The 17726-nt window shown below is 38.4% G+C and overlaps 1 protein-coding gene across 1 annotated transcript in view; it reads right to left on the reverse strand.

The window, feature by feature from the left end:
- LOC126263364 (dynein axonemal heavy chain 10) overlaps window positions 1–17726 on the reverse strand; it is a 1742213-nt gene that overhangs the window by 1595349 nt on the left and 129138 nt on the right. Inside the window, exon 6 of the mRNA XM_049960456.1 lies at window positions 5944–6257. Coding sequence (XP_049816413.1) covers window positions 5944–6257 — 314 coding nt within the window. The remainder of the gene's footprint in view (window positions 1–5943; window positions 6258–17726) is intronic.

Consider the following 17726-nt stretch of genomic DNA (forward strand, 5'->3'; position numbering starts at 1 on the left):
CCTGCCACACCTTGAGACGACCTCCCACTCTACCACAGGTGAGGGATCAGCATCAATGCGGGCAGTATCCCGGGCAATCACAGTCGTAGTCCGATCGGGGGATGCGTGGGACAAGCTGGCCGTCCCCGACAAACCCCCATCCGGACCCCCACAGTGATGCCCATTGGCAACAGCCTCAAGCTGTGTGACCGAAGCCAACACTGCCTGAAGCTGGGAGCGAAGGGATGCCAACTCAGCCTGCATCCGAACACAGCAGTTGCAGTCCCTATCCATGCTAAAAACTGTTGTGCAAAGAACGTCTGAACTAATCAACAGAGAGCGCAAACAAATCGACACAAAATTTAAACGGTTATTAAAATACAAGATTGCCTAGTAAATGCAGTAATGCTGCTACTTGCGCACTGCTGACACACTGCTCGGCGGCGGAAGGAGACTATGCGATTTTACACTATTCAGATACTAAAACACGATGCTAAAACTCTCAAATACTATAATACGCCCGAAATTTATGAATTAAACAATGCAAGTATAAAAACATGCAAAGAAATTAAGAATTAAACTATGTAACAAATGAGTGAGCTAGGAGTATACGACTTGCTGCTGCAGCTGCTTATCCAACGGCGGCAGGGAGCACACTGCCATTTCCCTAAGGGGCCCCATTACGCGCCTGACATTGGAGCTCCCAACTACCAGTAAGCCCACCCTCTGCGACCGCCCGGATCTTGCAGACTGAGGGGTAACCTCTGGAACAGGACAAGCAGCCATGTCAGGCCCATTGGCATTGTGTCTGAAAGAACAGACACCATATGAATCCACAACTGTGACACATATTATGTAAATTGCAGGTGGAGGGGGGAGAAAGGGAAGCAAAGGGAAGGGACTATTGATGTCAGCTGCATCTGGACTTTATGTGGAAACAGCAGTGATGAGTGAAAATGTGTGTTGGGCCAGAATTTGAACCTGGGATCTCCTGCTTACTAGGCAGTTGCATTAACCACTGCACCATCTGGACACATTGTTTATCACATACATCCAAAGGAACAGACACCACTCATTCATATAATTGATTTGCTTGGAAGGGAAATGAATCCACCACCTTCTGTGTGGATGAACAATTACATCTGACCTCCAGTGGGAATCTCAAAGCTGAACCCCAGAAGAGGGAATGAATCTTGACACATTAGTTAATCAACAGTGGGCACAGAGTTTGAACCCCATACAGAGACTAAGCAAGAATAAAAACACAACATGCAACCAGCATGAGTGACTAACAATGGAGTACACAACACAGAGTAGCGTGCAAGGCTAAGGCCGGTCTGTGGGCATTGAAATAAGTCTTAGAACTGGCTCTGCCATCCTATGCTTCATGCTTGCTTTCATGGTAGCGTTCTGTTCAGTCCACTGTGATACTTGCACCAGGTCCTCTGCCTCCATCTTAATGTCAACTGGTGGGGATACTAAAGATCCGATCTATGTTTCATATCATATTCTTCAGTTCTGATTCCCTGAACAAGAGGGTTTACTATATACTGCGTATCTCATTCTTCCCCCTATGGTTGACTTTATATACTTTCCCTTTAATGTCCTATACTCTTTATCATCTTGAAGGAGCTAGACAAATGTGGCATTGATTGTGGTTTTCAGTTATGTGTAATTACTTCAGAAATCAAACTGGACTTCGTAACAATGCAAAAAAAAATTACGTCGTTTGGAGTACATAAATGTTTTGTAGGAATGACATTAAGTAAACTCTAGCAATTTTTGTTTGTTTGTTTGTTTGTTTGTTTGTCTTCTTTTTGTTTTAAATTATTTTCTCTCAGCTTTCAGGCTCTTTAACTGTTTTGATATAGAAAACCAAAGATGGTTACACGAGTTTATATCCTTACTTTGTAAATAGTCCATAATTACTATGTCACATGTGACTATCACTCAGTAATGACAAATTATTATACTGAACAATTAAAATCAACATTTTTTCTAATTTTCTCTTTCATGAGTTTCTCTTACTTTCACATATGGGTTTGCAAATAAATAAACACCTTGAAACAAAAATTTGGAATCCTATAACCTTCTTTACAGGTGAATGGAAAAACTGGTAGAAGCTGAGCTTGGGGAAGATCAGTTTGGATTCTGTAGAAATGGTGGAACACGCAAGGCAATACTGACCCTACGACTTATCTTAGAAGATAGGTTAAGGTAAGGCAAACCTATGTTTCTACCATTTGTAGACTTAGAGAAAGCTTTTTGCAATGTTGACTGGCATACTCTCTTTCAGATTCTGAAGATGGCAGGGGTAAAAGGCAGGGAGCGAAAATCTATTTACAATTTGTACGGAAACCAGATGTCAGTCATGAGAGTTGAGGGGCATGAAAGGTAAGCAGTGGTTGAGAAGGGAGTGAGACAGGGTTGTAGCCTATCCCCAATGTTATTCAATCTGTATATTGAGCAAGCAGTAAAGGAAACAAAAGAAAAATTTGGAGTAGGGATTAAAGTCCATGGAGAAGAAATAAAAAGTTTGAGGCTTGCCGACAACATTGTAATTCTGTCAGAGACAGCAAAGGACCTGCAAGAGTAGCTGAATGGAATGGACATTGTCTTGAAGGGAGGATATAAGATGAACATCAACAAAAGCAAAACAAGGATAATGGAATGTAGTCAAATTAAATCAGGTGATGCTGAGGGAATTAGATTAGGAAATGAGACACTTAAAGTAATACATGAGTTTTGATAACTGGGAAGCAAAATAACTGATGATGGTCGAAGTAGAGAGGATATAAAATGTAGACTGGCTATGGCAAGGAAAGCATTTCTGAAGAAGAGAAGTTTGTTAACTCCGAGTATAGATTTAAGTATCAGGAAGTCCTTTTTGAAAGTATTTTTATGGAGTGTAGCTATGTATGGAAGTGAAATATGGACGATAAATAGTTTAGACAAACAGAGAATAGAACTACAGAAGAATGCTCAAGATTAGATGGGTAGATCACATAATCAATGAGGAGGTACTGAATAGAATTGGGGAGAAGAGGAATTGGTGGCACAACTTGACAAGAAGAAGGGATCGGTTGGTAGGACACGTTCTGAGGTATCAAGGGATCACCCATTTAGTACTGGAGGGAAGCGTGGAGAGTAAAACTCATAGAAGGAGACCAAGAGATGAATAAGCTAAGCAGATTCAGAAGGATGTAAGTTGGAGTAGTTATTCAGAGATGAGAAGGCTTGCACAGGATAGAGCAGTGAGAGCTGCATCAAAGCAGTCTCTGGACTGAAGACCATAACAATAGCAACATTTTGTCAAATAAGTCCTTTTGTATCACAGTTATTTGAATATATAATTCATATGTTGACTTTCTGATGTGGCACTGTGAGAAAGGATACCACACTGTCGTTACTTGTAAATTCCACAAGTAATAAATTAAGAAAAGGAAGTTTTCTGAGTATGTTGAAAGGAAGTCAATGTACATATACTGAAATATGAAATCACAAATATTTACCTGATATGGCTCATGCAGGAAACACCTTGGTGTTATCTTCAATATTTGTAGCATGACCCATTATGTGGTGACCCTCTTGCAATTAAATGTGCTTATCCTCCTCGAATAAGTTCTTATAATAAATTTTCTGTTTTCCTCACTGATGGGTTTGTTCATATCTTATTTTGTATCTATTTTTATCTAATATACTGTCTTTACATATCTAATATACTGTCTTTACATATCTAATATACTTTCTTTTCATACCTGCAACACCACCATATGGCATTCAATCTGGCAGTGGGCAATTGCCAAAATGTTTTTACCTGTCAGTACACGAATGTCATTCATTATGTTTGAATGACTATAATCTCTGGCATCCCTTTTACAGTCACATTCATCTGTCTTTAAGCCTTACACTTTCTGTCTTGGGCAAACATAGTACTGAGTATTTCTCCTACCATTTCTGCTCTTTGATACAACAAGGAAAGTAAAGATGATTCCTTATTGAAAAGTTGCTAAGTGAGACAAGCATCAGTAACAAATTTTCTAAACATGCGAACAACTGTAAGAAATGTGACAAGATAGTATAGCAACTGTCACTGTTGATTCCATGAGAAATGTTTGAAAGTAAGCATAAAATTCGTAACTGGTGATTATTCATAATCTTGTTTTACATGTGCTACTGAAGCCTACAAAAGTAAATCTACAATCAAAATCCAGAAAATGAAAAAAATAATCAGAGTACTTCAATGTGATATGTTTGCTTTAAACAAAAAAGAATGATTGCTCTGAAGGAGAAGTGTACAGTCTTAGAAAATACATGTCTCCATTACCAGAACATCATAATTAAAAATTTGGTGTAAACAAATTGGACATCTTGATTCATACTATGAAGTGTATCTGATTAAAAGAAGACAGTTGTAATCACCAGGTTGCTATGAAACACATTTCAACTTGTGCAATAATCTTGATGCCCTTCAAGCCACATGTAATAATAGTTTTTCAAAGGCGTATGATGAACAAATGATGAAAAACTTTTAAGCAGTGGAAAAACACCTACAGAAGGAGAAGGTAAAATTATTGGGGGACAGCCATGCATGTAACATATGAGAGTTACTTATCAACCATGTTAACGACAGTGATACTTTTCCGGCATTGTAAAGGGTGAAGCAAGTTTGGATAACATTGCTGAGAGCATTAAAAAAGAATGCTCCAATATCACAAGTAGTGACCACGTTGTTTTCACAGTAGGTGCTAATAACATATACAGAAATGAAGCCAATGTCATAAAAAAATTCTTCACACTGTTGTGATTGCTGTATTTCACCAAACTAATTATAACAACTTCGCCTCTAAGGCAGACCTACCATATTGGTCAAGTATAAATAGAAATAATAGGGTAAAAATGTGAAACAGATAAGTCTCTCTGCAAAATTCACTGTTAGCCATTAGAATTATGAAAGAAACTGTGTCACAGGTCATGGTACACAGTTCAATAAAGCTGGCAAAAGGGTGCTAGCTTATGCAGGGATTCAGTGAGATATTTCTTGTTAATGAAAGCAGAAGTAATCTTTTAATAACTTTTCTTATGTCTTGAACACACTTTTATTTTTCCAACAACCAGACACATTTCAACTTTTTGTCACTTTTCAAAGGCAGTGTTATGTCAGTCATATCAAATTGTTCATTAAATACACTGCATCATGTCAACATTCTGAATGATGTGGCCAATTTAGATGTTGATGCAATAGAATGTATCTAATGAACAATTTTATCTGACTGACATAACACTGCCTTTGAAAAATGACAGAAAGTCAAAACGCCTATGATTGTTGGAAAAATAAAAATGTGGTCAAGACACAAGAAAAGTTATTAAAGGTCCATCCTATTGGTCACGTCATCTCACAGCATGCACTCCCCCACAGGGAAACTAATAAAGTGAATAAATTTCTATCAGATTTGGTCCAAAAGTAACAAAATAATGTGGGAATGCATCAAAATACATAACCACACAGACAAAATTAATTAAAGATTTTTTGCTTGATTTAGTTTGTAAAAATAACTTTATAACGCATCTAAACATAGACAAAATATCAGTAGGAATGATGAACAAGCTATATGAACTAGAAGAATTTTTGGAGGAAACAAATTCTGCAACAATTATTATGTAAAATAAACACTGTGATATCAACTCGAAAAGTTCACTTATACACTAAAATTTGATAGTGAGGTTTTGTAAATCTAGTCTGGACAACTGAAACCACTGGAATATCCTCCAATGTTGTCTAATTAGCTGACATAATCTGAATAATTACCACTTCTCCCTAAAACAACTGCTCTGGAAAATAAAGTGACTTACTCAAAGAACATATTTTTAACACTAAATCAATAATGAAGTAGAATGACTACATTCAACCATTACATTGACCTGTGGCACAAGAAAAGATAAGGAAAAGAAAATTTTACTCACCAGTCAATAGCACCAAGTACCTTGGACACATTTCCAAAAAGTGTGTCTGCAGCAGTGCCAGATGAAGGCTCTGAGTGTAGTGGAGAACTTCCTCCATGTTGTAGTTTATCAGGTTCAGATGGTGTGGGGCTTTCTCCTTCATGGTATCTAGTACCTTTCCTTAAGGCAAGTGACATGCGTCTATAATCTGACGGCCACTTGAAAGCTGCTGCTGCTGCAGTACCTTTGCCATCAGCTCCAGATACTGTTTGTTTCGGTACTGTTCCATGCACACTGGGCTCCCAGAACTGAACTGAAGATAGAGGCTTCACTACCTGGAAATATGCATAAGAGTTTGTTCCCTATACAACATACTTAAAAGTGTAATGTTCAGAAAGGTTGCTGAAAACATAGGAATAAAACAAGTTAGGGTAAACTGAATTGAAAACCCATATTGTCATTTTCATTAGGCCCACCACAATTTCTGTAAATCAGTTTTGGTTCTTCACCAAAGGTGTAACTAATTTCTCCTGTGTCACTATCAAAGCTACATATACATCTACATGGATACTGTGTAAGCCACCATATGGTGTGTGGCAGAGAGTGCCACGAACTACTACTAGTAGTTCCCTCCCCCCTTCCTCTTGCAAACAGAGCGAGGGAAAAATGACTGTCTGTATGCCTCTGTATGAGCCCAAATCTTATCGTCGTAGTCCTTATGCACAATCATTTGGCACTCAGTTTCAAATGCTGGTTCTCTAAATTTCCTCAATAGTGTTCCTCAAAAATAACCTAGCCTTTCCTCCAGGGATTCCCATTTGAGTTCCTGAAGCATCTCCGTAATACTTACATTGTACTCAAACCTACTGGTAACAAATCTAGTAGCCCGACTCTGAAATGCTTCAATGTCTTCCTTCAATCCAACCTGGTACAGATCCCAAAAACTTAAGCAGTACTCAAAAATAGGTAACACCACCATCCTATATGCAGTTCCCTTTACACATGAACCAGTTTCCTAAAATTCTCCCAATAAACTGAAGTCGACTATTTCCTTCTCACAAGCTCATTCCATCTCGTATCAGTTTGCAACATTATGCCCAGATATTTGAACAACTTGACTGTGTCAAGCAGGCCACTAGTAATACTGTATCCAAACATTACAAGTTTGTTCTTCCTACCCACCCACATTAGCTTTCATTTTTCCACATTTAGAGTTAGTTGCTATTCATCACACCAACTAGAAATTTTGTCTAAGTCATCTTATCTTCGTACTGTCACTGAATGTTGAGGCCTTACCACACACCACAGCCTCATCAACAAACAACTGCAGATTGCTGCCCGCTCTGTCCATTAAATAACTTATTTATATGGAGAACAGCATCCTATCAAACTTGTCTCTGATGAACACTGCTGTTGACGGCAACCTGCTGGGTTCTATTAGTTATGAAGTCTTTGAGACACTTACATATCTGTGAACTTACTCCATATGCTCGTACCTTCGTTAACAACCTGTAATGGGGCACTGTGTCAAATGATTTCCAGAAATCTAGAAATATGGACTCTGCTTGTTGTCCTTCATCGATAATTTGCAGTATATCATGTGAGAAAAGGTCAAGCTGAGTTTCGCATAAGCAATGCTTCCTAAAACCGTGCTGATCCGCAGACATGCACTTCTGAGTCTCAAGGAAATGTATTATATCTGAACTGACAATATGTTCAAGGATCCTGCAGCAAACTGAAGTTAGGGACACTGATCTGTAATTTTGTGTGTCCGTTCTTTTACTCTTCCTATATACAGGAGTCACGTGCCCTTTTGCCATTTGCTTGGAATTTTTTGCTAGGTGAGAATTTTTGGCTGCATTTCTACCTAGGAATATACACTGAAGCACCAAAGAAATTGATATAGGCATGCATATTCAAATACAGAGATATGTAAACAGGCACAATACGGCACTGCGGTCGGCAATGCCTATATAAGACAAGTGCCTGGTGCCCGGTTACTGCTGCTACAATGGCAGGTTATCAAGAATTAAGTGAGTTTGAACATGGTGCTATAGTCGGCACACAAGTGATGGGGCACAGCATCTTTAGCGTAGCGATGAAGTAGGGATTTTCCCGTACAACCATTTCACGAGTGTACCGTGAATATCAGGAATCCGGCAAAATATCAGATCTCCAACATCGCTGCAGCCAGAAAAAGATGACTAAAGAGAATCCTTCATGTGACAGGAGTGCAACCTTTCCACAAATTGTTCCAGATTGCTGGGCCATCAACAAGTGACAATGTGCGAACCTTTCAATGAAAAATCATCGATACGGGCTTTCGGAGCTGAAGGCCCACTTGTGTACCCTTGATGTCTGCATGACGCATAGCTTTATGCCTTGCCTGAGTCGGTCAATGCTGACACTGGACTGTTGATGACTGGAAACACGTTGCCTGGTTGGATGAGTCTTGTTTCAAATTGTATCGAGTGGATGGATGTGTATGGATATGGAGGCAACCTCATGAATCCATGGGCCCCACATGTCAGCAGGGGACTGTTCAAGCTGGTGAAGGCTCTGTAATGGTGTGGTGGATGTGCAGTTGGAGTGATATGGGACCCCTGATATGTCATGATATGACTCTGACAAGTGAAATGTACATAAGCATCTTATCTGATCACCTAAGTCCATTCATGTCCATTGCGCATTCCAACATACTTGGGAAATTCCAGAAGAACAATGCAACACCCCACAAATCCAGAATTGCATCAATCAAGTCCAATCCACATTGTGTTGCGGCACTTGTTCATGCTCACGGGGCCCCAACACAATATTAGGCACGAGTACCAGTTTCTTTGGTTCTTCAGTGTAAAACAAAAGCAGATTTTGTAGTGACACAAAAAGTGCTGGCCAAATGGGATCTTCTGGAACTAATTAAAGTATTTGATTGTGTAACTCATAATATTCTGCTAGAAAATTATGTTTTTAATGTACACATTGTTCATACCAGCATAGGCTGGTTTACATTTAAGAATACTATAGTAGACTTCCATGTAATTAACAGGACACAACATCATCTGTATGTTGAGTAATTGCAAAATACACTGTGCAGAAATAGATTTTCTGTGAAACTAAATCTGCAAGTTACTTAAAAGTAAATGTGCCAATTCCTACACCACATGCATTTAAGTAAATCAAGGATAAAGAAAAGTGTTTGTGTATATGTTTATATATTAGCATCATGATTTTTGTTACATTTGAGGGATCTGGAAAACAGTGCTGCTAGAGCCACATGAGCTGATTCCCAAACTCTACTGCCAGCCATTCTACACTTGCTATACATGGTCTTCAATAAGAGAGATCTAAAGAGCCAAAGAGTAAAAAAATAAATACTGTGAAAAATGTATGTGTATGTTGAAAATCATATTTTTATTCAGTAAACGATTTGGATTTAAATGTTAAAGTTCTTGTTTTTTATGGGGTTTCTAACTTGTTAGTAAAATGGTCATTTAATTAATGGGTACCATTCAGCAGCTCCAAAAAAATTAAATTATTCTGTAAATTAATTCATTTAACTAAAATAAACTAGAACCAGCAGGAGAAGTAATTAAAACATGGTATCAACAATAACATGATCATTAAATAATAAATATGCATAATCAAATGAAAGATGTTAGAAGCACAAGGTATTCTGCAGCATAGTGAAAACAGTAGATAACTGAAAGAGTACCAAAATTTTAAAAAATTAGAATGACAGAGAAAAACTTCACTTTGAAACTATAGTAGAGTTTAGATTAGTTTTTGCAGGTTCCTTGGATCATATTTGTGACAACTCACTATCACGTGAATGTGGCAGTAACCAGCCTGGGTCCCATTAGAAACATTGTGTACAGCTCTCACCAAATGAAATCAGACTCATCTGTACAAGCCATGGTTTTTCAGTCATCCAGGGTCCAACCGACATGATATCATGAGCCTAGGAGAGGTGCTGCTAGCAACGGCACTCACGTTGGTCTGCTGCCATAGCCCATTAATGCCAAATTTTGCCACACTGTCCTAGTGAATATAGTCATTGTACATTCTACATCAATTTCTGTGGTTATTTCATGCAGTATTCTTTGTTGTTAACTCTGACAACTCTACGCAAACACCGCTGCTCTTGATCATTAACTGAACGCCTTTGCCCACTGCATTGTCTGTCTTGAAAGATAATGCCTGAAATGTGTATTCTCAGTAGACTCTTTACACTGTGGATCATGGAATTTCAAATTGCTTATTGGTTTCCAAAGTGGAATGTCCCATGCATCTAGCTCCAACTATCATTCCATGTTTCAAGTCAGTTAATTCCCATCGTATGGCCACAATCACATTGGAAACTTTTTCACATGAATCACCTGAGTACAAATGACAGCTTTGCTAATGCACTGCCATTTTATTACCTTGTGTACATGATACTATTGTCATCTGTATATATGCTTATCAGTATCCCTTGACTTTCATCACCTCAGAGTATATAATCTGATTTCTATACACAGTTCTTTGTAATGGAAGAAGTAGCCACTTATGCACCTTCTACTGTTTCATTCAAAGTAACATTGTACAGAACAAATATCTGAAAGTTGTACAGAAAGATTGGATGTGCAAGGAATAATCTTTTAATTATAGATTTCTACATATCCCTCATATCATACAACAAGATTTTCCTCTTCTGAATTGGATCTGTGCTAAGCTCAGGCCTTAAGAAAGAGATAATGTTAACTGTTGTTGATGTGGTCTTCAGTCCTGAGACTGATTTGATGCAGCTCTCTATGCTACTCTATCCTGTGCAAGCTTCTTCATCAACTGTCTGTGGGAATTTCAAATTTAACTGACATATGGGTGTGTTTTTTTTTGCTAAGGGACACACTGTAAGAAAAGTTGGTAATGGCAAGAGGGGTTAAAATGCACAGTCAGTAGTCCTGGGAAAAAATATCAAAGCTTAGTTATATATGAAGGTAGTAACCAAAAGATTTAAAAATATGTGTCCACCTAAAATGCAGACTTGTAGAGCCAATTCCAGAGGGTACGATAGGCAAGAAGTCTACAATACAAACAAACTGAATGGCAAATGTAATACATTTTTACAACCCTTCATTAATTTCTCTGGCATTTATTTTTCATTAAAAAATAGCAGGCTGATGTGTAAATAATCTTGATATCTCATATAAAACACAATTCACAATTGTATCAAAAATACAAAACCTTGGTGACCATCCACCATCTGCCTAAAATTTCCAAGAATGATTTTATTCGTGATGTATAAATGACATCAGCACAGTAACTATACTGACAGCTTGAACTAAATAGTTGGTAGTTGGGAGCTCTAATGTTAGACAAGTCATGGGTCCCCTTAGGGACAGGGCTGATGAGGAGGGGAAGAAAACCAATGTGCATTCCAGTTGCGTACTGAGTGGAGTCATTCCAGATGTGGAACTAATCCTTCTGGGTGCCATGAAGAGCACTGAGTGCATCAAATTGCAGGTGGTGACTCATATTGGTACCAATGAGGTGTGTCGCTTTGGTTTCAAGTACCTATCAAAAGTGGTAAAGCTGCCAATCTTACTTGCGAGATGAAACCAGAGCTCAGCATTTGCTGCACAATCAAAAGAATCAATTGCAGATGTCTGGTACAAAACCGAGTGGAGGGTATGAATTAGAGGCTCAGATGGTTCTGCAACCATGTAGCCTATAGATTCCCCAACTTGCATCATAAGGTGATGGGGTTTCGGTTTCTGCTAAACATGTCAGGAGTCCATTACACACAGGTAGCAGGGGCTATGTGGCATGGACTGGGTGGTTTTTTAGGTTAGGGGGTCTTCGGAAAACACAAAATGGACTTCAGTCTCAGAAGGTGCAGGTCAAACACAGGAATAATGTAGAACTAGGAAATATTAACATAACAGCTGTAAATTGCTGTAGCTGTGTTGGGAAAAGTACCAGAGCCCCAAGCCTTAACAGAAGGCACTGGTGCTCAAACTGTTATAAGCCTTGAATGCTGGCTAAAGCCAGAGATAAGTTCAGCCAAAATTTTTGGGAAGAACCTAATAATGTGGGGCCACAGGCATAAAATATTTCTTTAAAGTCAGTACCACCATTTGACTGTTGTTTATTTACAGAGTTACATTTACACTTACACAATCATGATTTTGGCTTCAAAGTGCCATTATCAAGTGTTTTAAGTGTTATAAATTGGCTAAGATGGCATACTCTCATATTAAAATATACTGTCGTATGTGTCTAATAGTGTATTTTAATACAACAGTATGCCATCTTAGGCAATTTATAACAGTCAAAACACTTGATAATGGCACTTTGAAGCCGAAATCATGATTGTGTAAGTGTAAATGTGACACTGTAAATAAACAACAGTCTAATGGTGGTACTGACTTTAAAGAAGCTGTTAGAAGTAGTTTATTATGTAGCAAAATTAAAGTAGATAGTTCCTGTGGGTAGAAGTCATTCTTGGCAAACAGAATAAAATAATAATTGGATTCTTTTACTGACCTGCCAATTAAAATGATACATCTTCTGGTAAACCTTCCGGGATGTAAGGTCGTGGTCCATGAGACTCTTCAGCTCCTAACGTTATGTCCAAAGCTGCGCTGGACATCTTCAGAGGGGTGTTTCTCCTCCGGTGAGTCTTGCCTTACATCCCGGAAGGTTTACCAGAAGATATGTCATCCGGTCGTGAAAGTCTTCATACTAAAATGATACAATTGCTAAAAGGTTCAAAGAAAACTTGAGTCTAGTTGCAAACACATATCCGATTCATACAATTATACTTGGTGGTGACTTCAATTTAGCCTCAATATGTTGGCAAAAATACATGTTCAAATCTGGAGGTATGCAAAAAATTGTGTTAAACACTTTCTCTGAAAATTATTCCAAGCAGTTAGTTCATGAGCCCACTCAAATAGTAAAAAATAGTGAAAACACACTTGATTTCTTCAAAACAAATAACCCTGAGCTAACAATGAGCATCAAAACAGACACAGGGATTAGTGCACAGGGTTGTCATAGCAAGATTGAATATTGTAGCTGCAAAATCCAAAAAAATAAATGAAAAATAAATCTATTCAAAAAAGCAGATAAAAATTCACTTGGTACCTTCCTGAGAGACAATCTCCACTCCTTCCAAATTAGCAATGTAAGTGCAGACCAGATGTGGCCTGAATTAAAAGAAATAGTATTGACAGCAATTGAGGGATTTATACCAAATAAATTAACAAGTGACAGAGCTGATCCCCCTTGGTACACAAAACAGGTCAGAACACTTTAGTTGTGGAGAAGGTGAACCATGAACTATGATTTACTAGTAGAAAACTTAGAAGATGCAATAGATCTACTAGAGAGATTGCCTATGCTACACTTCTCCATCCTCTTTTGGAGCAGTGCTGCACGGTGTGGGATCCTTACCAGACAGGGTTAATTGGGTACATCAAAAAACTTTGAAGAAGAGCAGCACATTTCGTGTTATTGAGAAATAGGAGAGAAAATGCCATGGACATTATACAGGATTTCAGGTGGACCTCATTAAAACAAAGGTGTTTTTCATTGCAGTGGAATCCTTTCATGAAATTTCAGTCACCAATTTTCTCCTCCAACTGTGAAAATATTTTGTTGATGCCAAGCTACTTAGGGAGAAATGACCATTATAATAATATAAGGGAAATCGGAGTTCACATGGAAAGGTAAAGGTGTTCATTTTTTCCATGTGCTGTTCAAGAGTGCAATAATAGAGAATTATTGTGAAGATGATTCAATCAACCTCTGCCAGGCACTTAAGTGTGATTTGCAGGCTATCCAAGTAGATGTAGGTAAAGATGAACAGATGTGCAATCAGTCAGCTATGAGTAGACAGTGTTAAACAGCGGACATGCAACTGTAATGTGCCAACACTGCTGTGTCACAAATTTCTAAAACAAGAGTTCCAAGGCATTCTCCAGAATGTCTTGAAGAAGATAAAAGTGTGTGCAAAGGTTGTCTCACACACCTTGACTTCCAAACAAAAACAGATACATGTGGACACTAGTAGTAAGTTGACTGAAATGCAAAACACAGACAAATCTTTTCTGAAAAAATCAGCATAAATGAGAGTCTTGGCATTGTCAATATGAACCTAAAAAAAAGCAACAAAGTGCAGAAATTCACGTGAAGGGTTAACATTTTGATTACATTAACAATATACAAACCAATGTGACATCTGTTTTGGACAACATCCCAATGACGGATATTTCTGACAGCTTCATGTTGTTGTACAAACATTCTGTGCATTGTACTCAAGTCAGGGGAGAGAGTATGTAGGATACATGATGCATTAAAACCACCCTCTTAACTTTTCTCTATTTTTTATTAACCTAGTCTCAAAACTATTTGGACAGGCATGGTATACTGACGCTGGAACACGCAGTCCTTTTCCTGTATATTATTAAGCCATGACATTTTACATTACAAATCCCAACAGACTGTGCAGTCTGTATCCTATCAAGCCTGGCAGGGGAGCTACAATGTTTAGCCGTGCCTCTGCACACACTGCCCAGACTCACTGTTGTCCCCTCGTATACTCTTTGTTGATACTACTTAAACTAAATTATGCAGTTTCAGAAGGACATGTATCATAATATGAAGGGAAAACATACCAAAGTTACAAAATTTTACTACAGACAGTACTGAAATGTACTGAAGAACATCATCAGATGTATTAGAAAGTGTATAACATTAAGAGACTGGGAGACTCCTAGAGCAAAATTAGAAGTATATGATCAGTTTTCAAAGAAGTAGATGAGCAGAATATGGATGCTAAACATATTAGATATCTTCTGTAGGGGGATGATGCTACTAGTAATTCACTAGAAATATGTGAAATATTTAGAACCATTTCCTGCCAGTAGCTAGCAACAAGAAAGCACAGGTGACACCCATCTACAAGAAGGATAGAAGTGATCCATGAAACTACCACACCACATCCCTGACACTCATTTGTTGTAGAATCTTGGAACATTTTCTGAGCCGAAACATAATGGGGTACCTTGTACAGAATGATCTCCATGCCTATCAACATGGGTGAAACAACAATCATGTAAAACTCAACTCTCACTTTTCTCACATGACGTACTGAAAGCTTTGATCAAGACAGTCAGGTAGTTGCAGTACTTCTTGATTTCAAAAAAGCATTTGGATAAGTACTACACCTAAGCTTTTTGTTGTTGTTGTGGTCTTCAGTCCTGAGACTGGTTTGATGCAGCTCTCCATGCTAGTCTATCCTGTGCACGCTTCTTCATCTCCCAGTACCTACTGCAACCTACATCCTTCTGAATCTGCTTAGTGTATTCATCTCTTGGTCTCCCTCTACGATTTTTACCCTCCACGCTGCCCTCCAATACTAAATTGGTGATTCCTTGATGCCTCAGAACATGTCCTACCAACTGATCCCTTCTTCTGGTCAATTTGTGCCACAAACTCCTCTTCTCCCCAATCCTATTCAGTACCTCCTCATTAGTTATGTGATCTACCCATCTAATCTTCAGCATTCTTCTGTAGCACCACATTTCAAAAGCTTCTATTCTCTTCTTGTCCAAACTATTTACCGTCCATGTTTCACTTCCATACATGGCTATACTCCATACAAATACTTTCAGAAATGACTTCCTGACACTTAAATCTATACTCGATGTTAACAAATTTCTCTTCTTCAGAAACATTTTCCTTGCCATTGCCAGTCTACATTTTATATCCTCTCTACTTCGACCATCATCAGTTATTTTGCTCCCCAAATAGCAAAACTCCTTTACTACTTTAAGTATCTACTTTCCTAATCTAATACCCTCAACATCACCCGACTTAATTCGACTACATTCCATTAGCCTCGTTTTGCTTTTTTTGATGTTCATCTTATATCCTCCCTTTAAGACACCATCCATTCCGTTCAACTGCTCTTCCAAGTCCTTTGCTGTCTCTGACAGAATTACAATGTCATCGGCGAACCTCAAAGTTTTTATTTCTTCTCCATGGATTTTAATACCTACTCCGAATTTTTCTTTTGTTTCCTTTACTGCTTGCTCAATATACAGATTGAATAACATCAGGGGGAGGCTACAACCCTGTCTTACTCCCTTCCCAACCACTGCTTCCCTTTCATGTCCCTCGACTCTTATAACTGCCATCTGGTTTCTGTACAAATTGTAAATAGCCTTTCACTCCCTGTATTTTACCCCTGCCACCTTTAGAATTTGAAAGAGAGTATTCCAGTCAACATTGTCAAAAGCTTTCTCTAAGTCTACAAATGCTAGAAACGTAGGTTTGCCTATTCTTAATCTTTCTTCTAAGATAAGTCGTAAGGTCAGTATTGCCTCACGTGTTCCAGTATTTCTACGGAATCCAAACTGATCTTCCCCGAGGTCGGCTTCTACTAGTTTTTCCATTCGTCTGTAAAGAATTCGTATTAGTATTTTGCAGCTGTGGCTTATTAAACTGATTGTTCGGTAATTCTCACATCTGTCAACACCTACTTTCTTTGGGATTGGAATTATTATATTCTTCTTGAAGTCTGAGGGTATTTCCCCTGTTTCATACATCTTGCTCACCAGATGGTAGAGTTTTGTCAGGACTGTCTCTCCCAAGGCCGTCAATAGTTCCGATGGAATGTTGTCTACTCCGGGGGCCTTGTTTTGACTCAGGTCTTTCAGTGCTCTGTCAAACTCTTCACGCAGTATTGTATCTCCCATTTCATCTTCATCTACATCCTCTTCCATTTCCATATTGTCCTCAAGTACATCGCCCTTGTATAGACCCTCTATATACTCCTTCCACCTTTCTGCTTTACCTTCTTTGCTTAGAACTGGGTTTCCATCTGAGCTCTTGATGTTCATACAAGTGGTTCTCTTATCTCCAAAGGTCTCTTTAATTTTTGAGACGTTTGTATTCCTTTTTGCCTGCTTCATTTACTGCATTTTTATATTTTCTTCTTTCATCAATTAAATTCAATATTTCTTCTGTTACCCAAGGATTTCTACTAGCCCTCATCTTTTTACCTACTTGATCCTCTGCTGCCTTCACTACTTCATCCCTCAAAGCTACCCATTCTTCTTCTACTGTATTTCTTTCCCCCATTCCTGTCACTTGTTCCCTTATGCTCTCCCTGAAACTCTGTATAACCTCTGGTTCTTTCAGTTTATCCAGGTCCCATCTCCTTAAATTCCCACCTTTTTGCAGTTTCTTCAGTTTTAATCTACAGGTCATAACCAATAGATTATGGTCAGAGTCCACATCTGCCCCTGGAAATGTCTTACAATTTAAAACCTGGTTCCTAAATCTCTGTCTTACCATTATATAATCTATCTGATACCTTTTAGTATCTCCAGGGTTCTTCCATGTATACAACCTTCTATCATGATTCTTAAACCAAGTGTTAGCTATGATTAGGTTGTGCTCTGTGCAAAATTCTACCAGGTGGCTTCCTCTTTCATTTCTTAGCCCCAATCCATATTCACCTACTACGTTTCCTTCTCTCCCTTTTCCTACACTCGAATTCCAGTAACCCATGACTATTAAATTTTCGTCTCCCTTCACTATCTGAATAATTTCTTTTATTTCATGATACATTTCTTCAATTTCTTCGTCATCTGCAGAGCTAGTTGGCATATAAACTTGTACTGCTGTAGTAGGTGTGGGTTTTGTATCTATCTTGGCCACAATAATGTGTTCACTATGCTGTTTGTAGTAGCTTACCCGCATTCCTATTTTCCTATTCATTATTAAACCTACTCCTGCATTACCCCTATTTG

This window comes from Schistocerca nitens, chromosome 6 (assembly GCF_023898315.1).
Source record: "Schistocerca nitens isolate TAMUIC-IGC-003100 chromosome 6, iqSchNite1.1, whole genome shotgun sequence".
In the NCBI taxonomy this organism is placed as follows: Eukaryota; Metazoa; Arthropoda; class Insecta; order Orthoptera; family Acrididae; genus Schistocerca; species Schistocerca nitens.